Source organism: Mytilus californianus, unplaced genomic scaffold (assembly GCF_021869535.1).
Source record: "Mytilus californianus isolate M0D057914Y unplaced genomic scaffold, xbMytCali1.0.p SCAF_1, whole genome shotgun sequence".
Taxonomy (NCBI): Eukaryota; Metazoa; Mollusca; class Bivalvia; order Mytilida; family Mytilidae; genus Mytilus; species Mytilus californianus.
Window position 1 is genome coordinate 76,249,062 of NW_026262581.1, and position 26,158 is coordinate 76,275,219.

Genomic DNA, 26,158 nt, shown 5'->3' on the forward strand with positions numbered 1-26,158 from the left:
CTTTTTTTAATGAATAAAACCCCATAACTCAGAAATGTAAAATGTAAAATTTATAAAAATCTAAAGGGAGCTTACATCAATACATACAAACAATTCACCAAAGTTTCATAAGAATTGCTGAAAGCATTTTTGAGTTTTTGTCCGAAAACTGGAAAATCCCCCCTTTTTTTATGAATAAAAACCTGTAACTCGGAAACGTAAAATCTAAAATTTATAAAAATCGAAAGGGAGCTCATGTCAATAGATATAAACAATTCACCACAATTTCTTGCAAGTTGGTGAAAGCATTCTTGACTTATTGTCCCAAAACTGGAAAATCCCCCTTTTTTTAATAAATAAAACCCCATAACTCGGAAACGTAAAATCTAAATTTTATAAATAACAAAAGGGAGCTCACGTCAATAGATATAAACAATTCACCAAAGTTTTATGCAAATTGGTTAAAGCATTTTTGAGTTAATGTCCGACATGTTGACAACGGACAGACGGATGGACGGACAGACGGATAACGGTATACCATAATACGTCCCGTAAACGGGCGTATAAAAAAAACACTGCAAATTCAGATCTTGTTGCAATGTTTTTATTATTGGGAAAATTTTGACAAGTTGCAAAAAATAAAAACTTGCATTTTTTAAAGCAATTTTGATTCCATGATTTGTATGCATTTGTTGAAATCCCAATTATCAATCTCACAGTGTTGTTCATTGTTCAGCAACTGCAATAATAATAACTAATACATGAAATAATTTCTGAATTTACAGTAAATGTATCCCATCATAAAAGATTAACATATCCTTAGCTGTATGCAATATCTAAATAAAATACTCAGATGTCTACTGCTGTTAAAAAGTACTTTTAACAGGGAAGATCACTGGACTGTAAAAAAAAAACTGTGAGAGTATTTGATCTTTTGTATGATTTCCATCACCAAATCAAGTTTACTGAAGCTAAGAACTATCACAGTGACCGTGCACAGATTTAGTTAATAATAAATAAATATCAAATATCATTATTTAATTGTCCAGTGTCATTTCTTGCACTCCGTCTGTCACTTCTTTCTTTTTCTCCTTTTTCTTTCCCCCTTCTTTAGTTTTTTTCTGTTTCTTTGTCTCCTCTTGATCAATTGGTGCAGGTTTAACAAATGGAATCTTTTCTTTAAATCCTGAAAATTTATATAATGGACAAGTAAGAAAATTGCAGGAAGCATAACTAAGAATTAAAATAAACAAATATATGTTTTACAATACTGTTCTAAGGAGGTGCTATGTCTTACATAAGGATATTCAAGGAATTAACACTTTTGAAACAATTAAGATCATCAATTATTTTTATTGTAAAGTTGATTATGGATTATGGCAGGGCTTCCAAAAGATATTTGAGCCAGCTGGATATTTTTTGTCTTATCTCAATTTTAATCCCTTAAGACTTAGTATCAAAAAGTAATCATGGTAATCAGTAGACTATTTTCATATTACCAACTTTTGACTCCGCATTTTATAATTTTTCGACAGGTTACCTATTCTGTAGTACGACATCCTGATACTCAGTCAAGTAGGAGCAACCAAAAGAAGTACAAGAGTGCACACATTGAAATGTCTTGCCTGATTTACTGACCATTGATTTTATATTGATAGTCCTAAATATAAAGCTTTACTACAAGTATCACATAAACTTAACCCGATCCAAGAAAATGAGGTCAAGGTCAGAAAAACCATCACATAAACCTTGAGATGTGTCAGGTTCGGGCTCGGCACAACAAGTCAAATATATAATTTACCGGACAATACAATTGTTTTGGAAGCCCTGGATTATGGGAATGTTTTTGAATAATGTTTATAAAAAAAATTTCATCAATTAAAAAAATAAAGATACTTGAATGGAAATCTGCTTTTTTTCAAATGTTTCAAATGCCTTACATCTGACAAAATACTCAGAAGGCAATCAGTTTGCAACTCAAGCAAGCTACTGTCATGTCAATGAAGTAATTCTGTTCAGTAGTTTCTGACAAAAATATGACAAAAATATTTCTTGGATGAAAGGACGAACGAGCAGACAGACAAATGGACGGACAGACAAATTGTCTGACAAACAGCCTGGCAGACAAAGTGATTCCAATATAGCCCCAACTTTTAGAGAGGTGGTATACAAAATCAATTGAAATCCTTCTCTTCTTTCAAATTTTGATTTGAAGGGATATGACTGAAAATCTATCAAAATAATATAAATATTACCATCAGGCATAAAATCTCTAAGGACTTCAGGTACTATCACTCCATCTTCAGTTTGGTTATTTTCTAAAATTGCACATATAACTCTAGTGGTGGCACACATCGTGGCATTCAACATGTGTACATACTCAGCCTGAAAAAGGTACAACAATTACAATTCAGTCTATACACCTGATATTTATGCAATTCTTGAAACACAAATATGATTATCGATTACATTTCCTTGTTAAGTTTTTTTCATAAAGGAAACAACCAACATAGGATACAAGCTTTGTTTTGCCTTAAAATGTATCCACTATCCTATATTATGCAAAGGGGCCTCAGTGGCCAAGTGGTCTAAGCAGTCCAACTACTGTATCACTAGCCTAAATAACACTAAGGTTGTGAGTTCAAATACCATAAATGGCCGGTGCGCACAACTCCAACCTTATTAGTGTGTATGGTCCTTGAATTATTTTCATTATTTTCAGGAATAGTTTGCGCAATACATGATTGATTGATTGGCAGTTAAATGCCACTTTTAACACTATTGTGCTATTTCGTAGCTGTCAGTTTTTATTGATGGAGGAAGCTGGAGAGAACAACCAACCTTTAGTAGGAAAACTTGCAATCCTAGTCAATTTGAATATTAATTATCCCTATTAATAGAATTATCCCCAAAAATCAATTATTTTTACCTTTAAGAAAAAGTTCAAGACCAAATGAAGTTCGTGATGATAGAAAACACAGAATTTGATGATAATACATCTTCTTGCCAAACATCATCAATCAATTTAACAAAATAAAAGGAGAATGTGTCTATGGGCCACAGATGCCCAAGCTTGTAAATATGCATGAGTCAACTTCCACATACAGATGCAGGATTCACGTAGTTAAAACTGTTTTGTGATTATAAGCATTGTGTATAAGTTTCATAACATTTGGTTGTTGAGGCAAACTAAAGTTAGAGAACAGAAACGACAGATTTTGCAATTTTTCCATTCATAAAGGTAAAAGTGACGCCACCCAATTTCAAACTTCATCTGTGTTTTGTGGTAATAAGCATTTTGTATAAGTTTTAAAACATTTGGTTGAGGCAAACTAAAGTAAGAGAATGGAAACGAAAAATTCAGCAATTTTTATGTTTATAAAGGGGCATAACTCATGAACGGTAAAAGTGATGCCACCCAATTTTGAACTTGGTCTGTGTTTTGTGGTAATAAGCATTGTGTACAAGTTTTATAACATTTGGTTGAGGCAAACTTAGTTAGAGAACAGAAATCAATTTTGGGGACGGACAGATGGATGGGACAGACTGACAGGATGGACATTGTAACACTTAATGCCCCTCCGCTACGGCAGGGGCATAAACAAATTTTGGCCCTCAAAAATTGTCTGAGAACAAGAACCAGACAAAGAAGATTGTATTATTGTTACTTGCTGAAAGTTGAATGTGGATAATTGAGGAAGAAGAAGAACTACTACTAAACAGATTCATTTCCCTCGGTAGGAGTGAAAATATAATTAAAACGTGAACATATAAATTATGTATAAATCCAGTCCTGATTGTTGCAGTAAATGATGACTATCATATGCTTTAAACTTTTCATAAATCATTCTTAACCCTCAATCTATTGTAACTCCCACGCTTAATGAGAGAAATTGTAACTGTTGTCAGGTATAAAGGATATTAAAGATATAAATCAAGGTCTGTGATTGACTATATTCTTTAAAAGATTTTTAAAAATACAGGTGTTACAACATATTACATTAATCTTGACCAAGTTTCCTTTAACAGTTCATTAAAAGATAAAATACAATATGTCATAAAATTTCACTCTCAGAAATAAGTAGAAAATGTATCAACAATTTCAATGATACAACATGAATAAATGAAAAGTATTACTTATCTATTGCTCAGCATTAAGGTGATGGACAAAAATAGATAAAAGAAAATGCACCAAACAGACTGTCCCTAATGAGTAATAATTAGAAAGCAAGATATTGAAATTTAATGTTGATTCATTATTATTCATTGGATACAAAAGTTTGTAGATTTCATAGGTAAAGGTACACCACAACCTGTTTCTAAGCCTTGTATAAATAACTTTTATATTTATATTTATTTAAGGAATGAATGTAATATTTCTTCATTGACAGAATAAAATATTACAGTAATTCCTTATAATTTAATTCTAAATTCCTTTTTTAAGAAATCATGAAAAAAACGTTGATGATTCACAGTCACATGACAAAAATCTATCTATGACCTGATAGACAAAACCTTTCCGTTAATCACGAGACGTGTTACATCCAAAATTATATTATATTACAATGTATGGATAGTCTATTTGTACTCTTACCTCTTGATTCATTTTCTTCACTTGTCCATATCTGACCTTTAACCTCCTAGCCTGATAATCTAAACAATTTGAGCACGAGACAAGTTCCCTGAAGGCACCAGAACCAGGAAACCAGGCTTCAAGATCTAACTTTTTTGATGCTGCATGATTTAATGCACCTGAAATGAATTTTTCATCCGATTAATGAATTCCATGATTCAATCTTTCTACTTTCAATTTAATTTTAATGAGCAACACCCAATTGCGTTTTATATAATCATGAAATGAAACTGCCAATAACTACCAGTTCACAATCATTTGCTATCCTAACATACTTACATAGAAATTTATTAAGTTTAGTGAATAGAATGCAATTTGTGCTACTATAAATGAAATAATTTCTTTTGTAAACATTTTTAAGTATGCTAAAGGTGTTCGTGTCAAGGCTTCCAAAACGGTCATATATTCCGGACATTTGTATAATGTCCGGTAAAAATCCGGCTGGGCAAAGCATGAAACGGTCATCTACTTTTTAGTTTTCAAGGCTTTCTTAAGAGACGGTCATTTTAACATAATTCGCCATCTTTTTGACCCAACCTTTTGCCTTTAACAGCCACACATTTCCGGTCATAAAAGTGACATGATCATTAAGTACTATCAAAACAACCCCTACTTTAATACCATCTCATTTTAATCAAGGCTAATTAGTTGTCGAACAGCTGAAATTTACCTGTTCAGGTGACAGGTAAACTATTTTGAACCGGACATTGATCTGTCTATTCAAAGTAATTTTCTTACATTTCAGCGGTTTGCATCTAATTAATTTGGTCAAAAAGATTTAAACTATCAGAAATACGTTTACAAATATGATTTGATGAAAAAATTAAAAAGGTGAAAATGAAAAATCGTCATAACCACATTGTTTGAACCAGAGACATGTCTCTGTTTGAACTAGTACATGTTTGTGCAGGTGTGAAATTTAATTATGCATCCTAATTTCTTCAAAAAATGCTTAAATTGTCATTGATTTCTTTATCTCATGTTTATTTTGCATATTTTCTTGAAGAAATAGCGTAGAAAGAGCTACTTACACTCATTCATGCTTTGCAAACGTACACAGAATTTACGTATCCGTCTCTGGTCCATGTTTTACCATTGTCAAGATATCATCCGGTATTAGATTAAAACGAAAGTAAAGTTTTTGATGTTATTTTGCACAAATAAAGAGTCTAAGGCAGATATAAGTACGCTGATGTTGCACACTTTGAATGATGCACTGCCAATTCAACAGTTTATATCAAAGAAAGTTTAATATCGTTTTTTTTTATGTCAATCATTGGAATGGCCAACTCGGCAACTGATTACCATAATTGCATTTTGTTTATTTAGTCTAAAGGGATTAAAATCAGGATAATATATAAAATGTCCAGCTGGCAAAAAATTTTGGAAGCCCTGGTTCGTGTGCAAATCTTCAGGATTTAGAATGTCTTCAATATTTTCCACAATTGGCAGTATGATTAACTTTCTCATTTTATTTGGTTAAATTGTGCATGTAGGGTACATGGTTAGTTTTCTTTGTCATTACATTTAACACAATGGTGTATTAAGATGAATGACTTTTCATTGGATAAAAGAAATTTTCAGTTACTGTGGGTTTATTTATTTTTTATGGATGTCAATTTTTGTAGATTGATGAAAGTTGTTTGTGTCATTTGTTGAACATTTAAATTTGTTGTTCATGTGTACCCACAAAATCCACAAAATTGGTATCCAACGACAGAGGTGTTTTCACATCAGTCCTAAATTAACTAAGCACAGGAAATTTCACTTTCCATGTACATTGTGTATAGTTAACTTTAACATTTTTCACCTCCTATTTACTTTGCAAAACTTGAGTTTAAAAGTTTGAAAGAAACAACAACAACAAATTTCCCTAAATTATGGAGTATATCATGATATGATGGGGCATCAAATGTGTCTTTCAAACACAACCAATTCAAGTTGTAGTTCAACATCACTGTTTATCAAGTCTTATGTTAGCAAAATATATTCATGCATATGAGGGAAGCATTATCTTTTCCACTTTAAAGATTAAAGCTAAGTTTGGATTCAAATAGCACATTGGTTAAGAGGGAAAGAAATTTTAATGACAAATGATTGATGTGCACTTAGTGGTAGCATTAGCTCACAATGGTCTAAGCTAAGAAATTTAAATGTATAAAATAATTTACCGGAGACAATATTAACAATTCTGTAAGGTATTCCTAGCACTTTATTAAATTCTTCAGCATTGCCGATCATCTCCTCAAACATCGCCCATGATTTGTTATCATGTGGTGAAGTAAGTACAAACTGTTCTACCTGAAATAAATTTAAAAAAATTGTTATATGGTAAAACCTGTATACAAAGGTCATCCTCATTACCAGAGAATACTGACTGACTGACCTTTTAACAGAGGTGACCTTTAAACTTATGTTATTTCTGCATTTTTACTACAGCTGGATAACAGGAGAGGGACAGGACTACACAAGGGGACTTTTATAGCAGGTTTTCTGTAAAATAAAGCTCAAAACTCTTGGGCAATGTCAGTATGATATAGATGACTTGCCAGGTCATAGTAAATCCTGCAAAAGTACTGAATAAACTCATCATAGATACCAGGATTAAAATTTTGTATGCCAGACATGTGTTTCATCTACAAAAGACTCATCAAGGACGCTTGAATAAAAAAAGTTAGAAAGGCCAAATAAAATACAGAAATTACACATCACTGCACACACCATTTGAAGAAAACTTTTCAAAGATTCAAGATTAACTGATACAAAAATAAAAGGCTTTTATTGTGGTTTTCTTACTGTTTCAACATTTAACACAAAAAAAAGAAATGTCCCAATTGTTAACTGTCGTGTTTGATGAGTAACTCATAATAAAATATGAATACTCAACAATTTTCTCTTAGATATTTATACTACCTTATGTAACTTATGAAAAAGCATCAATCATCTTGGAATAATAGTTAACCAATTTCTATTTCACCCTTGCATAAAGGGTTGTCTAAGCACTGTAGTCAACCACACACAGCATAGAATTTCTCATATGGTATTCATCATATCACTTCTGACAAAAGGATAATAGTTCTAAACCCTTTAAGATATTGTATTGAAAAAATGATATGGAATCTATGCATGTTATGGCACATGGTAAATCAACTCATCCCTGAAATACTTCTAAGCAGCATCTAAAGATTGGCTATTAAATAAGCCACACTTTTAAATTTTTTTTTGTATTTCAAAAAATTCATAGGTTATCTAAACTTTTAAAAATGAAAGAAATAAATATTTTGATCTGTCATATACTTCAGTCTGGAACAATGATTTACTGTAAATAAAAATATTAACAGAGATGTAGCACCTGCTTTCCAGCCAAAAAAAAGTAAAATCTCATTGATTGTAATATTACATGCCTGTTTATAATATGGGATTGGATGCCAATAACCAACCACCACAACTCATTGGATCAGAAAATATAAAATTAAACAGTTTAACTAGTAAGTAAGTAAGTAAATTTTATTTAGAGTTGGGCATGATATGTACACTTCAACAAGGTGAACATGAGCTCTGTAGAGCTCTTAACCGACTTAACTACTTTGAATTCAGTTGAACATGATAATTGTTAGTTATAAAAAACTTGATTTTTTCTATCTGTTATTGTTTTCAATAGATTAGACAATTACTTGCATTTTATCCCCATGCTCTTTTATTATCTGTGACAGCTATGTTTTTTGATAGACCAGAATATGTTTTTTAATAGACCATAATATGATTAGGAAATTATAATCTAGATAACCTAAGAATCAACCATGTGAAATCTGGTTTGAATTGGTTCATTAGTTTGAGGAGAAGGAAACAAATTACAATGAACAACCAACAACGGATGCTAAGTGATGGCAAAATCTCATCACGACCTTATAGATCAGATACAACCTAAACTAAAACAATGTAAGTTGACCTTGAAATGTACTATAAGATGAAAGGATAAAGTACTATAAGATAAATCCAGTAAATAAAACTTCATTAAACTAGTCATCAAAATGTCAATTATCACTTCATTAGTACCTATATTTGTCCAGTAATCCACACATATAATAATATAGTAACACTAATTAAACCTGTTAAAGCTATTAAACAGATCAAATAGGAATAATTCCAGTCATTATAACATTAGCTGTCACTTAGTCAAAGCTACTTATCACTGGATGAACAAGCCTATGTAATAATTAGGTGGTAAAGAAGTATCAACAACACACAAAGAATGTACTATAGAAAGTAAACTACACGCTTTCCAATACAAAATTTTGCATAGACAGTCTCTCATAATCATCTTCTTGTTAAATATAGATTTTCAGGTACTAATGAATGTGCCTGTTGTAAGGAGATAGCAACTATAGAAAATATTCTTTTTGAAATGCACGGAAATAAAACAATTTTGGAGAGAATTTTCTAATTGGTGGTATTAAGTTTTTGGAGTAAGAATATTTTTGAACAAAGGCAGTGTAATTTTTGGTGTTTTGAATTCTGATAACTTAGTTTTAAATTATTGTATTCTACAGGCAAAGTATTACATTAACTACCGGTGTGTAATGATCACACAATCAGACGGACTGTTAATATCTGTGCAAGCTTTCCTACAATTTTTGAAAAGATGTTTGGAAGTTGTAGAATATTTATATCTATTTTAAGACAAACACGAATCATTTGTCGACAGATGGGGGGAATGATGGAATTTATTCAATCAACTTTAAATACAATTGTATATTTAATGAACTCCAAAGTATTCTTAAGATAGTATCATATACTATATATTCACTTCGTAGACTTGTAAATCCTTAATATTTCTTATTATTCATTTAAGTCTTGTAACAATGTATGTATACACTGTAGTTTGAACACCAAAAAGATCAATATAAAAAAACAAAAAATAAAAACCACACACACACAAAGAAGATTGTGACCAGATTTGAACTAGATCCAAGTAAATAATCATTTTAAACAAATTGTAAAATCTTTAATATAAGCATATAATATAAGGATATGAAAAAAATGGGGTGGGTGGGAGGATTTTATTTTTTTTTTTTTATTTCCTCCTAAACCCTTTTATTGTGTGTTGTTCTTATACAAGGGTAATATTAAGCTTATATCATGTATATATAAGGAATTCGCATTATTTTTCTAATTCTTAAATTAATATTTCTGATTGGCAACCACTGTTCTACTTGTAATTGCCGCTTTAGAAACCTATTTTTAGTAAATAGCAAAAAAAATGTTCTCTCTTAGACTACCTAGATCAAATTTATTTTGCTTTCTAAGCTACGATTTGTAGTGCCCATAAAATGAAGCATATGCATTGGTATGCAACACAAATATTATGAGTACAGAGTGAAATAAAAACTCAAACTGTGTTGAAAATACTATGGTTGATGCTTTTAAGATTATTATGCTAGGTGCAAATATAATTACAATGAAAATAAACAGCTGCGCCATGAGCGCATGATACGCCTGTCGTTTTGTGTGTGAATTTTTATGCAAAATTCATAAATAGTTTCTGACATACGGCGCAACATGCGAAAAAACCCCCCTTTTTTTTACAAAAAACTCAATATCTCTACAATAAAATTTTGAATTAAAACCAAAAAGTATACATATCTTTAGATTAATATAACTAAGAAGTGTGTAAAATTTTAATCAATAATCATAAATCGTTTTTGAGATACAGCACGACATGTGAAAACCCCCCTTTTTTTTACAAAAAACTCAATATCTCTAAAATAAAATATTTTGAATCAAAACCAAAAAGTATACAGATCTTTAGATTAATATAACTAAGAAGTGTGTAAAATATTAAGCAATAATCATAAATTGTTTTTGAGATACGGTAAGACATGTGAAAAACCCCTCCCCCTTTTTTTACAAATACTCAATAACTCAAAAATAAAATTTTGAATCATCACCAAAAAGTATACAGATCTTAAGATTAATATAACTAAGAAGTGTGTAAAGTTTTAAGCAATAATCATAAATTGTTTTCGAGATATGGCGCGACATGTGAAAAAAAACACACACCTGTTTTAGTTACAAGTCCTGTAACTCAAAAAGCTTTAATCTTATTTTCACCAAAAAGTATACAGATCGTTTTACTATCATAAGAAACAACAATGTTAAGTTTCATGAAATTTGGACAAGTTGTTCTCAAGCTACGGTGCGACATGTTTACGCCGGACAGACAGACAGACAGACGACATTTGTATACCATAATACGTCCCGTCAAAATTTTGACGGGCGTATAAAAATGAACTGAACCAAAAATAAGTTGATGTCTAATAACTCTATTGAGGGGCTGGGGACAGAAGGTGTTTGCTGTTTTTCAACAAAAACGACAGCCTTGGGGTAAATCTAAGGGCTTGTTATAATACATCTTGTACATTGGCTGACTCTGTACTCAATAAACGGTCATAAATCACACAGGTTAGTGTTTGTGTCAACTACTTTATTCCAGTCATGTTTTTGTGTCAATGTTTTCCACGATTCTTGCACTTTGGATATCATTCACAGTCCAAATTTCCTGACACAAAGTCATTCTATAAATAAAAAAAATCCATGGTTTTCTAATCACTGAAATTTGTGACAAACTGCGATTAGCGTTGTTGAACACCGCCTTTTACTCGTAACCCTAATATTTCGTGCCTTTTTAGTAATCAATCTCGATTCTCAGAAGATAATGTTGTCATCATTGTCCACTTATATTACTCGAAGTAATACGAAACCCTAATTTGAAAGTGCCAAATAAAACAGGAAGTTTTGAATGAAACGGAATTATCGGCGGTTACCGATAACGGAAATGAACAAAATCGAGGTGGGACGATTTCAGAGGGGCGGGCGGGGATGAAAATCTATCAATTAATTTTAATTGGCCTATAATATAAGGAGTCAATTGATGATTTCCATCACTTTCTTGTCTTTCCAATCATTTTGGCTGTTTGCAGTTTTTGTCTGTTAAAATATATATTTAAAGTTTTTAAGATAATTGCCAAAAAGCCCAAAAAGGGTAAACAATCATCATTTGAGGGCAATATAACTCTTTAAGGAATCGATTGACATTTTTAGTAATGTCAAACAATATTTAGATCACTTTTGTTATTTACAGTTTTAAATATATCTCTAGCTATTATAGTTTACAGGTAATAGTCATAATAAGATAAATGGGGAATGTGTCCATGGGACACAGATGACGCCCCCACTTGCATATAATGTTATAAAGGGACATAACTCAAGAACTGTAATAGTGACGCTACCCAAATTTGTACTTGATCAGAGTTTTGTGGTAATTAGCATTGTGTATACGTTTCATATTATTTAGTTGAGGCAATTTAAGTTAGAGAACCGAAACAAAAAATCGAGCAATTTTTCCATTTGTAAAGGGGCATGACTTTAGAACGATTAAAGTGACACCACCAAAGTTCAAACTTGATCTGTGTTTTAAGGTAATAAGCATTGTGTATAAGTTTCATAACATTTGGTTGTGGCAAACTAAAGTTAAAGAATGGAAACAAAAAAATTAAGCAATTTTTTCATTTGTAAAGGGGCATAATTCTAAAACAGTAAAAGTGATGCCACCAAAATTTGTACTTGATCTATGTTTTGTGATAATAAGAATTGTGTATAAGTTTCATAACATTTGGTTCGAGGCAAACTAAAATTAGAGAACAGAAACATAAAATTCAGTAATTTTTCAATTTGTAAAGGAGCATTACTCAATAACGGCAAAAGTGACGCCACCAAAATTTAAACTTGATCTGTGTTTTGTGGTAATAAGCATTGTGTATAAGTTTCATTATATTTGGGCAAGGCAAACTTAAGTTAGAGAATGGAAACCAATTTTGGGACGTACATACATACGGACGTACAGACGGACAAGGGTAAAACTTAATGCCCCACCCGCTACGGCAGAGGCATAAAAAGTGGGTGAAAATATAGGGGTCATCAGACAATTCAAAACCATGTTGACTTATTTGGAGATCTTGTCTTGCTGATCATTTTTGTTAATTTAAGTTTCTATCTAACTGTTTTAGTTTTTCAGATATAAGGCAAAAATGCAAAATGCAAAATGTAGAACCATCAATAATGGGCAATAACTAGTTTTTCTCTATCAATTACATTTTTCAAGCTAAAAGGCAAAAATTAAAAAAATTGGTAAAATTTGTCATTTAAGGGTAATAACTCCTATAAGATGTCGTCTGACAGTTTTAATGTTAATAAACAATAGTTATAGCACATCATTTTGAATTTTGCTCTTGTCAGAATTTCTCTATTTATAGAGGTTTTCAAAATAATAAGCAAAACTTGCATTTTACCCCTATGTTCTTTCCATTTTTAGCCATGTCGGCCATTTTGGTTGGCAGGCGGGGTCATCGGACACATTTTTTTAAACAAGATACCCCAATGATGATTGTGGCCAAGTTTGGTTAAATTTGACCTTGTGCTTTCAGAGAAGAAGATTTTTGTAAAATTTAACGGTCGACAACGAGGATGGAAGACAGAAGCCAAGTGATGAGAAAAGCTCACTTGGCCTTTCGGGCCAGGTGAGCTAAAAAGACACTGAATTTCAATATTTGTATATAAATAATGATTTCTCAGTAATGACATGTCACTAAAATATTTCATAATAACCATTAAATACTGTACATATTTATCACCTTAACAGTAAAATTTCATCAGAATCAGACCTGAAATAAGTTTTTGAAAATTTAAAAAACAAATGTGTTTTTATATGAAATATATAGCAAATTTCCTACTGTCTACCCTTTCATCCCTATACATGTTGCCATGGGCTGATATTTGATTCCTGTGATGATATTTGAACTAATATGGCTATGAAAATGTTGTTAACTAATGTACAATGTATCCTACTGAGTTATATGCAGTCTATTTGAACTTCAAACAAAGATGTATGTTTACAATTGTATCTAGAAATTAACATACATTACAAAGTAATCAGTAAAATAATTATATAAAACACATTTTACTGAATTATGTATTCTATAAATAGTTTTAACAAAGTATGAATATTTGGAGATCTGTGATACATTGCACTGTGGGAAATTATAAATATATAATGAACCAATTTACCTGAATATCAATCAATTATTAATTAGTTTTGTTATATCTAAATCACCTTCGTTTTAAAATTTTAAAATACATGGTCTAAGACATTTCAAACCAAACATGTGTTACTTTTGTTACACTATGAAAATACTACACTACAGTTATTCTATTACGAAGCATTTAAGAAGTGTTTATCATTCAATACATTGTTTTTTTAGCAATTGTTTTTGTGCTTGGGGAGAAGAATAAAATCCTAGTGAAAATAATTATATGAAATTAGGGAGGTTCAATTATTGAAATGTCAGAGTATCTGACATAAAAAAAATTTCACAAATATTTAAATTTATCACAGAATGTTCTATCCAAACTTTACACACAAAAAAAGAAACTCTTGAGGCATTAAACGAAATATAAAATACATTTTTTGACATTATTAGAGATGTTCAAAATGACAAGACTGAGTTACTGCCCTTTGTACATAACATGCCGATGAAGTATGTCAATTATGACTATATATAAGATTATTTACCAAAGACACATTTCAAATGAGCTAAAGTCTGTATAAAGATTTACTACAATGTAATTTTTACATTGATTTGTATTTCACAATATATCAAAAGCAATGCATTTTTTATCAATACAATGCATAAAAACATTTAAACAAACTGTGTGAAACAGTGATCTATCAATTAATACCTACACTAGCTTTAGCTCTGTGCAGGAGCTTTCAAAAATGCATATGTGTTCCAAAACCAGCTATATTACACCTTTCTCTCACTCATATAGAGAGATTTTCTATTACAAATATATCTGCCAAGGATTAGAAAAAAGACTGGTATTAAAACTGATCAACATTGAGCAACTAAATTGTATATGTACACCAAGTCAACACAAATTTATAACTCTCATTACTGGTACTAACATTTATATTATGGTCAAAACTAGTCAACTGAAGTTTGTAATAATGATTCTAAACCATTCCATGTTCACTGTTACATCATATTATTCATTTGGATTTTATTTTTTAAACAGGTAGGTTTAATGTTGAAATCAAGTTTTATATTCCTACCCATCTTCAATTTTTACATCAAAGTATAAATTAATTTTATGAAAAACTTGGACTCATAAATTATGATGTTTACAAATATAAGTCAATATACAAAACGGATGTACTTATTGAACATAATATCTTTGACTGATCTACATGTATGCATTCAACTTACTCTTTTAGCTGACATTCTACAGCAGTTCATTCATAATTATTAAAATCTTTTTGAATTATTTAAATCAAAAAAAATTAATTCAAATAATTTGTTTGTCTATATTCAATTTTGCTTAGTTAATCATAGAATGTTTGAATAAATAATAAAAATGGCATTCTAATTTTTAAAGAAAACCAAAATACAAATTTAGAAAACTCTTTTGGAGGCACAATAAAACATCTTCATATTTAAACTGTCATTTCAAACTTCCAACATAATTTCTTAATTAATTTCAATCATTTTGAAACATTGAGCCTGAATTGCTCATCTGGCAAAAAATATGAAACATTTAAATCATTAGCAACAGCAGCAGTCATCTTTCACATACTAAATAAGATTGTGACAAAGTTTGATCCAGATCCAAAATGGGGAATATTTTTTATAACAATTGTCAAGTTATTCAAAAGGAGATCTTGTCTTGTAGGTTATTTTTGCTGTTTACAGTTTCTCTATATCTATCATAGTTATCAAGATAATTACAAAACATGCAAAAATTGGTTCAAAATTGTCAATTAGGTGCAGTTGATCCTATAAGAAATTGATCCACAATTTCTTTTATGTTCACCTATTTCTAGATCTTATTTGTCTGATTTCTCTGAAAATTTCAAGGTCGATATACCATGACCTGCTGATCGTTATCACCCATCAGTTTTGCTATAATAACTGCTTTAATTTTGTTTTTGAAAAAGTTAACGATGGACAAGGGATGACTACAACAGACATCAAGTGATGGCATAAGCTCACATGGCCACTAATAATCAATCATAATTAATCTACTGGTCTATCCAAATCCATATTTTATAATATTTAAACATTATTAATCAAAATGTTTTGGATAAAGCTGAGAGATGATCAGATAAATGTAAAAAATATAAATCACATGTACATTCTTCAATTGTTTCTAAAATATTGAACTAACCTTCTCAAACTGATGTACTCTAAATATTCCTCTGGTATCTCTTCCATGAGATCCTACTTCCTGTCTAAAACATGTCGAGTAGCCTAAGTATTTGATGGGAAGACTTTCGGTGGGAATCCATTCATCTCGATGATAAGCTGCAATTGGTTGTTCAGATGTTGCTATTAAGTATTTTTCATCAATTGTAGATTCATCTTGCTTTTCACTTCCTTTCCCAACAACCTGCATAAAAATAAATATCATTTGAGAATATTTTAGAATGTTTAAAATCAAATTAAATTTCTTTACCATATATAATTTTAAAGTACTAAGGACGTCATAGGACGTTTTTATTTTGGTCCAACGTACATGTAATTTTGTATGCTAGGTGCAGCTTCCAAACAGGGTATTCTACACTAGATATGTATAAGGTGCAGCTTCCAAACAGGGTATTCTACACTAGATATGTATGGTCTAGTAAACAAACATGATCAAACAGAATTTTACAGCACCAAATGCATTGAGTTTTGAAGTCAAATGAGAAAATGCTTATGGTAAGGACAAATTTTTGGACTTTGCTGATTTATAAAAAAACAAGATCAGTGAACCATGAAATCTTTTTTATACATTTAACAGTTAAGTTAATAAGGAACATGTGTACTAAGTTTTAATTTGATGTGACAACATACTACCCTAAACCATATTTTTTAACTACCTTAAACTAAAACTTTCACCTATCACATTTCCATGTTCAGAGAACGCTTCATAATGAACATGTGTACTAAGTTCCGGTTCATGAGACCAAAAACAACCCTCAACCCAATTTTAACCTGAAAAGGATCAGATGCATGAAGGGAAGCAAGCAAAGACAGAAAAACATAATGTCCCTATACTATAGTAGGTGTGGCAAAAACAGTCAATTCAAAGGGCATGGAAACATGCAGCAATGCCCTAAGACACTAATACTAAATACATAGAAAATAGGGTCTGTTTCACATCAATTTGCATTTCATTTCTTCAAGCTTTTAAATAACAGTTTTGAATTCTTTAATAATGAAGAGAATGTTATATGTAAAGGCTGATCATGGCTCTTTCCCTTTTTAAGGTTGGGAAGGATGTATATTACCTTATATAATTCATCATCAAACTGAGCTAGCTGTGCAACTTCCTGCATCACTTCCTTCCTCATGAAGAATGGCGTATAAAGAGGTACATATCCTTTTTTATGTAACATCTTCATAGATAAATTAATAAGTGCCTGTTCCAAAAAAACTAAGGCTCCCTGAAACAAAACAAAAATATTAAGGATTGGCTGCTCCAAAAATACATAACAAACATTCTAGTATAACCTATGTAAATTTTAATGTGTATGTACAGTAAAAAATGTTTAATAAATCCTGAATAAAATGTAGACACAGAGATATGTCTCGCCTATCAGCATAAAATTTAGAAAAAGACAACCTGATGGACAGCAACATTGCTTATTAATTCAGTCACTGGACCATGATCTAGTGGGCAGGGCCTGAAAATGGTCGACAAACTGAGATGTACAGACATTAATGTAACTTTATAGAAAATATTGTTGTTTATAGTAAGTAGTTCCTATCAATATAACTTAAGCAGAACAAGAATGTGTCCATAGTAAACTATAACTTTCTATGTTCAGTGGACCGTGAAATTGGGGTCAAAACTCTAATTTGGCATTAAAATTAGAAAGATCACATCATAGGGAACATGTGTACTAAGTTTCAAGTTGATTGGACTTCAACTTCATCAAAAACTACCTTGACCAAAAACTTTAACCTGAAGCGGGACAGATGGATGGACGGAAGAACGAAACGACGAACGAACGGATGCACAGACCAGAAAACATAATGCCCCTACTACTATCATAAGTGGGGCATAAAAACTTAATACTGAAAATTGCTAATTCATTCAAAGTCACTGGACCATGACAAAGGGGGCAGGGCCTCGAAATAGCCATCAAACTGATATACTGTGGATTCATTATTATTCGTTGGATACCAATATTTGTGGATTTCGTGATAACAGGTGAACCACGAAATCAAATGTTCAACGAATAACAGATTTTCTATAGGCTTGTATGCAAACTTTGGTAAAACCACGAAATTAAATATCCACGAATATGCAAGTTTTCATTAATCCACGAAAATTGGTACCCACGAAAATATATGAATCCACAGTAAACTGATAGTAATGCAACTTCATACAAAATATCATTGATCTATCACAAGAAGATCCTATCAAACTAACTAAAGCAGAATACTTAACATTGAAAATTGCTAATTAATTCAAAGTCACTGGACCATGTCCTAGGGGGCAGGGCCTCAAAATAGTCGTCGAACTGATATGTACTGATAGTAATGCAACTTCATACAAAATATCATTGATCTATCACAAGTAGTTCCTATCAAACTAACTTAAGCAGAAAACTTAACATTGAAAATTTCTAATTAATGCCCTAGGGGGCAGGGCTCGAAATAGTCGTCAAACTGATATGCACTGATAGTAATGCAATCAAACAAAATATCAATGATCTATCACAAGTATTTCCTATCAAACTATCTAAAGCAGAAAACTTAACAATTGTTGGCGCCATAGCCGAAGCCATCGTCGCAGGAAAACCAATCCCTATGTCTCGCTTTCCACGACTTTTAGTCACAAGCGAGACAAAAAGGTAAACATTGTACATAAAAATTGCAGCAAAGTCCACTTGATCTCTGAAAATCAGGAAATCAATAAACAAAATATCAGATGTACATCATATAAATTAAATGACTTGTTGATGTGTACTCCAGAATTCTTGACTTGCGACATAACTTATACTTTACTCAATTATCTGACCTATCTCATATATAGATAATGAATTTTATCAATTATTTCTTGTTTTGTTCAAAATCCTAAAACTAACATTTATGGAAAAAAAAATTTATGTTCAGTATCAAATGTAATTTTTAATAGCAAGGTACTTGTCCTTGCTTGCAAATATCCACTGTTCATGACACATATAAGAAATTGCAAGAATTGGTGATTCAATGTTTGCATGAAAATCTTTAACAACAGTACTTGACATTCTTTTCAGGGCTGCACCTACCTTCAAATAGTATCCTCTACCTCCAGCTGTAACTGCTCCTCTATCTCCCTCATGGCCATCTACCATAACAACCAAATCTACATGAGAATATTTCTTTTTTGTGGTGCAATCTCCAACCATTCTGTCAATCCCATTCTCATCCTGAAATAAAAATATGAATACATGTATATATTTTCCGTTGAGTTCCTACAGAAGTATAGAGTTTAATGGTGTATTAACATTTCACTATTATATACCTTCCCACAATATGCAGAATAAAAACTGTGGAAAACTGCACTTATTATACAGTAAATATATTAAAATAAACTGTTGACACAGAGATATGTATTGCCGTTAAGTAATTTTGATTGTATAATATAATTTTTGCAATTTGAAATGACAATACGGTACTTAAACATGTAAAATATGCAAAAAATTCAAAGTCAAATGAATCATGACTTAAGATGCAGGGCCAAATAACCTCCATAGAAATGAGAAACACTAATGCTAATCAGGGCTTCCAAAAATATTTGAGCTAGCCGTACATTTTTTCTTTGTCTTATTTTGATTTTAATCCCTTAAGACTTAGTAACAAAAGGTAACCATAGCAATCAGTTGGGCATCATGTAAATTATGATTGACGCAAAAAAAAACTTGATTTTTTATATAAATTCGATGTTCTGGCGTTAACTGATAAATTGACAGTGCACCATTCGAAGTGTGCAACACCAGCATACTAATATCTGCCTTAGACTCTTTATTTGTGCAAAATTACGCTGTTAATTACTTCACTTTCGTTTTGAAAAAGTACATTTTCCTAATACAGGATATTGACTTGACAATGGTAAAACACTGACCAGAGATGGATACGTAAATTCTGTCTACGTTTAAAAAGCACGATTGAGTTTAAGTAGCTCTTTCCAGCTCTTTCCGAGTTATTTCTTCAGGAAAATACTCGAAATGAACGTTAGATAAAGGTATCAATGATATTTTTAGCATTTTTGAAAATTTGGATGCATAATTAAATCTCACACCTGCGCACGAGTGTACTAGTTCAAACATTGTGGTTCTGACGATTTTTCACTTAAAACCTTTATTACTACCTTTTTAAATTTTCATCAAATCATATTTATATACGTTTTCTGATTATCTAAATATGGTTGACTAAATTAATTAGATGCAAACTGCTGAAATTTAAGAAAATAACTTTTAATAGACTGATCAATGGTCGGGTACAAAATAGTTTACCTGTTGCCTGAACAGGTAAATTTCAGCTGTCAGATAACTAATTAACCTTCATTGTAATGAGAGGGTATTAAAGTAGGGTTTGTTTTGATAGTAATTACTCATCACGTATATATACGTTTCCGGAAATTGGCATTACTTTTCCGGGAAAAAAGGTCTACGTTTCCGGAAATAAATACCTTACTTTTCCGGGAAAATAGTAACGATTCCGGAAAAAATAAATTAAAATAATTAAGGAATACCACAGTAGTACATTCACCGTTTAAAAGTTTTGTGTTTTGTTCAACAAGGAAGTCCATCTTCTCCTTTTCATATTTTCGAACGGGTGCTTTTATAGATAAAGTTCTCATCTTTATGTATGATGTTGTTTGCAGTTTTAATAGCACATCGACAAAGACAAAAATGTAAAACTGCTCGTTCAAGTGGGCATGAAAAGACTCTGCACCATTCTCCTCGGGGACAGGAGGTGATGCCCAAATGGTTAGTGGAAATCTCGAATTGCCATCTATATAAAATTCCAATATGTAATCTGCAAACTTCATGCATTTATCATCAGATGGAGCATCTGCTATTAGTTCTACAAAGCATTCTTCAATCTTATTGTTTGGCAAGTAAGCCAAACCAAAGACATGTGTTAGCCATTTTCCAAATCCGAATCTTTGTCCTTGTAATCGGCACTAAGACCTATCGACTAAATTTTACGCCACCAACTTTGTCCTAAATGAAACCTGCAACAACTGATTGTAGCAGCATGAAATGAATAAGATCAGAACCTTTTTTGTATAAAAATATAAAATAAATAATTTATCTAACATATATTCAAATATTTATAATTTACTACCAGGTAAATTTCCGGAAAAGTAATAAATACAAATTCTGGAAACGTATACTTTAAGTTTCCGGAAACGTAGTATTGGAACATTGAAAAATTAGCGGAAACGCAATACGCCCGTCACATATATGACCGGAAATGTGTGGCTGTTTAAGGCAAAAGGTCAGGTCAAAAAGATCGCATAAACTTTTTTTTCTGAACTATGTTTAAATGTCTGTTTCAGCCTCGGCACAACAAGTCATTTATACAATTTACCGGATAAGTCTAGACAATACGACTGTTTTGGAAGACCTGATGCTAATACAGCTGCATACCAAATACCCTTCACTTTTATATAACTGGTTCCCTTTTAACTGACCTAAACACAAACTTTAATATGTAAACTATTTTGGTTTTTCAGTCATTTGGTCTCTGGTGGAGAGTTTTCTCATTGGCAAATACACTACATCTTCTTATCTTTATTTCCAATAGTTTCAAAGTCAACTCACTAATGTACTAAATATCAGATCCAGATCTGTAGGCATTACAAAAAAAAAATATGTGTCTGGACAAGTACAAATTTCATGAAATTTTCCAAATCCAAGTCCAAGGGTTGCAATGATTGCAATCCTCTGAAAAGACATTCAACAGAATGAAACTCAAATTCAATATGTTATTCATTTTCAAACACAAATGTACCAAAATCAGATCAATATTTGTAGGCAAAGGAAAAAAATTCTGGACATATGCTTGATTTCAGAAGAACGGATTGCAGTAGCATTATATTCCCCAGCCTCTTTTTGACAGTATGAGGCATAAAAATTAGGTAACCATATTTTTATACAACAGTCATTCTCAGGTTATTTTGGTAATATATCTGCTTGTAATTTCAGACATTTAATTTATCAAATTGAAGGTAACTGACAAGACAAGAGATCCCTCCCATTCAGTCTCCAATCAACATGTAGTATGTACACTTGAAAAATTACAATACTGGTACCTCATCATTGCTTATAATACAGGATTCATGAAGATGATTTCCTATTTCTCTCATTGATTCATTTCTCTCTTTTTCATGGACGATCACTGTTTCATCATTTTTCTTCATAAGGTCATCAATCATGATTCTGATCTGTTTAATTTGTACTACTGTGTATGTCTAAAATTAAAAAAAAACAAAGCATATAATGGGTTCTAGTCATGTAACACACTGCTATTTTATTGTTATTAATATAATAATCTGTATTGTCACTCACAAACATGCCCCTCCTCCAATATTCTTTATGAGCCTGTCCTAAGTCAGGAGCCTATAATTCCGTAGTCATCTTTGCTTGCTGTACTCACATTTGTGTTTTGATAATTATTTTAAGCATAAATTAAGCAGTTGGTTTTCTCTTTTGAAGTGTTTCGCTGTTTTTTCATGCTGGACCTTTAATAACTCAATATAAGGTATGAGTTTTGCTCATTGTTGAAGGCTGTACAGTGACCTATAGTTGTTTACATTTTTGTCCTTTGGTCTCTATAGATAGTTGTTTAATTGGCAATCATACTACATTTTATCTTTATACAGCAGTTATTTCCACTTTGAGGAGATTTTCTAACTGATGAATAACATATTGTCTTCAACAACAAACGGGGTCTATACAATGTCAAGTCTAAATCACCTTGCATCTAAATAATTGTGAACAATTCAGTGTTTTATTTACCTGTTTAGGAACAATTATTTTTTAATATTTTTTGCCGGTTGAATCAAAACCAGAAATTCAAAGGAAAACTAGAGGCTCTAAAGAGCCTGTGTCGCTCACCTTGGTCTATGTGAATATTAAACAAAGGACGCAGATGGATTCATGACAAAATTGTGTTTTGGTGATGGTGATGTGTTTGTACATCTTAATTTACTGAACATTTTTCCTGCTTACAATTATCTCCATCTATAATTAACTTGGCCCAGTAGTTTCAGAGGAGAAGATTTTTGTAAAAGATTACTAAGATTTACGAAAAAATGGTTAAAAATTGACTATAAAGGGCAATAACTCCTAAAGGGGTCAACTGACCATTTCGGTCATGTTGACTTATTTGTAGATCTTACTTTGCCGACATTTATTGTTTTTTACAGTTTATCTCTATCTATAATAATATTCAAGATAATAACCAAAAACAGCAAAATCACCTTAAAATTACCAATTCAGGGGCAGCAACCCAACAACGGGTTGTCCGATTCATCTGAAAATTTCAGGGCAGATAGATCTTGACCTGATAAACAATTTTACTTCATGTCAGATTTGCTTTAAATGCTTTGGTTTTTGAGTTAAAAGCCAAAAACTGAATTTTACCCCTATGTTCTATTTTTAGCCGTGGCGGCCATCTTGGTTGGTTGACCAGGTCACGCCACACATTTTCAAAACTAGATAACCAAATGATGATTGTGGCCAAGTTTGGTTAAATTTGGCCCAGTAGTTTCAGAGGAGAAGATTTTTGTAAAAGTTTACGGACGACGGACGACGGACGCAAAGTGATGAGAAAAGCTCACTTGACCTTTCAGGTCAGGTGAGCTAAAAAGAAATATTTTTTTAGGGTTAAATACCTTGTGAGTCCTTCAGACTGGTACAAAGGAAGTTTTAACAAGACTCTTCAGTGTTCCTCTCAAGACTTTTTTATAGCACTGTGGTAAGCGAGTGATATAAGACAGATTCACCTTTTGTATTGCCAAATGATTTTTTATTTGTAATGCAACGTTGGTTACATTAAAATAAACTATAAAAAGAAGTTTTTTATAAACAAATGTTTACACAGAGAAGGAGATAACTCTCATTTTCATGAGATACTATACTAATAATTTGAATGCATGTATTATAAATATGAATATTATCGAACATTGTTTAACTGGAATAATTCAATGTTCATGTACTTTTCTATATGATATGCAAGGATCTCCATAAATACCGGAACACAAAGCTGATAATTTCAGAATTACAATTCAGCATCTAATTTTTTTGTCAAATTTTCATATTTCTAGTTACAGTGGCAGCTATATTTGAAAGCAGTTGGGTCTTCAAACACAAGTGTATCCTTTCTTCCAAGTTTTATCATTAATGCATGAATTAGCTTCCAATTTTGTATACAATAGATCAAATAATAAATGCAGAATATTAATAATCTTAGTATAATATACACACCTTTACTTGGTCAGCTGTCAGATTTTCTATTGTGTCTGCAAAGCCGTCAGGTAATGATTCATTATCTCCTTGTGGTTCTTTGTTCTATAATTATGAATAAAGATCATGTACAGACTTTTACTAAAACATTTAAGTTCATCTTCTATGTTTACTAATCAAGGACAAACATATTGTGCCCATAAAACACAGATGTCTGTCACAGTCAGGCCTAAGAACAACTCTGAACAAAGAGCTACAACATTACATATATAAAATCGATTGCATTATGACGACCATTTTCAATCTTTAAACTAATAACGATTTCTTAAATTTCATAATATTATAAGATAAGAATACATTTACTAAGCTTCAAGGTATATTCTAAAATTCTATGTCCATACAAATTTGTAATCTTTTGGAAAAAATTTGTCCAGGCTTAAAAAGATGTAATTACAACCCTGTCAATTGTTGTCACTAAATTTTGTACATATATGTGCACATTTTAAAGATATACATATTCGGTAAACAGGAAGTAGAACATTGAAGTAACTGAAAACATTTCACACTATATGAATCTTGGAGTGATATAGAATCTGTAGTTGCTGAGAAAATGCAACAGAAATGTTTTATGGACAGACAGATGTACAGACAATGGTTAACCAGTATACCACCTTTTTTAGAGGCAGGGGATAAAAAATGAAAATATATACCTTCATTTTTTCTCCTATAACTTTACTGCACATATTTTTCTTCTGATTGAGCAAATCAGCCAAGAATCTTGCTGAAAAAATAGAAATTAGAAATATGCTTTATACATATCTGTATATGTCATGCATTTAATTATTTGTACCTAACCAATGAAATCAGCTGCTACAAAAGATTCATCACAGAGTGAGTTATAAGAGTGTTCTTGCTGTAACAATGACATACATTTGTAACATATAAAATGAATATGCATACAAAGGCCTCTCTGTGAAGTTGGCATGAGAAAAAACAATAAAAGTATTGTTCTTTTGATCAGATATTTATCAAGTGTGTGTCAGGATTTTGTGTATAGAATTTAAACACCTCATCCCTTGTTTTATATCATATTGACAAGAGTTTGTCCCACAGTGTGAAGGCTATAGAAATTTTCCCCATGTCTGACATGCTCTCATATTTTAACAGATACAATTATGGTGTATATTCTTTAGTTTTTTCTCCTATATGTAATATCTCACTTTTCCTCTATTGGGTTGTATTTTTCAATGTAAGATGTTTTGGAAAAACTACCAGTTCAGCCATAGTCGTTTAAGCCATACCATCTGTTTGGCCATACTTGTAAAGTCATTTCGGACATGTTTTATTGTTATAAAGGGAGGAAAATATCTATGTTTTTAGAAGCATATGTTAAGAAACAAATGGAAAAATACATTTTAATCATACATTAATACCCATTGACAAAAGTGTATATCTAATTATGAATGTTATATGTATAAGAATATTTCTTTTAAAAAATGGTGCATTTATTAAACAAAAAATCATGTTTAATTTACAGAACAAGGCATGATTGTTATTTAAAAAGTGCAGAAGATCATGGTTTTTATCTTAATAATAATGATCCTTCTGATAATTTGTTAATTGTTAATTATCATTTCTTTGATATATCTCAAGTATTAATTATGCAGTTATCAACATGATCAAGTAATGGTTGAGAAAATACCAAACAAGATAACTATAAAACAGAAGGACTCAAGCTGATTCAAACTTACAGTTGGTAAACATATATATTCTTTTAACAATACAAGCTGCTTGAGTAGCCCTTTGAAGTACCGACCATGCATGTAGCATAAATGAAACACAAAATGCATGATTCAATAAAAAGAAAAATCATATCCAAACAGTCAGTCAGCTCTCACTGGTAATGGTTTTTAGATTTTATGCAGTCGTTGGTGTCTATGTTTCTCTTACTTATGTTTGTTACAGAAAAAATATTTACATGA

At 31.4% G+C, this 26,158-nt stretch overlaps 1 protein-coding gene across 1 annotated transcript in view; it reads right to left on the reverse strand.

Moving 5' to 3' along the window:
* Positions 1–567: 567 nt before the first annotated feature.
* LOC127707609 (serine--tRNA ligase, cytoplasmic-like) overlaps positions 568–26,158 on the reverse strand; it is a 28,395-nt gene continuing 2,804 nt past the window's right edge. Inside the window, exons 2-11 of the mRNA XM_052212217.1 lie at positions 24,887–24,957; positions 24,198–24,281; positions 22,022–22,180; positions 18,987–19,127; positions 16,998–17,153; positions 15,893–16,114; positions 6,784–6,913; positions 4,574–4,731; positions 2,235–2,364; positions 568–1,165 (exon numbers count right to left, since the gene is read on the reverse strand). Coding sequence (XP_052068177.1) covers positions 1,017–1,165; positions 2,235–2,364; positions 4,574–4,731; positions 6,784–6,913; positions 15,893–16,114; positions 16,998–17,153; positions 18,987–19,127; positions 22,022–22,180; positions 24,198–24,281; positions 24,887–24,957 — 1,400 coding nt within the window. The 3' untranslated portion in view covers positions 568–1,016. The remainder of the gene's footprint in view (positions 1,166–2,234; positions 2,365–4,573; positions 4,732–6,783; positions 6,914–15,892; positions 16,115–16,997; positions 17,154–18,986; positions 19,128–22,021; positions 22,181–24,197; positions 24,282–24,886; positions 24,958–26,158) is intronic.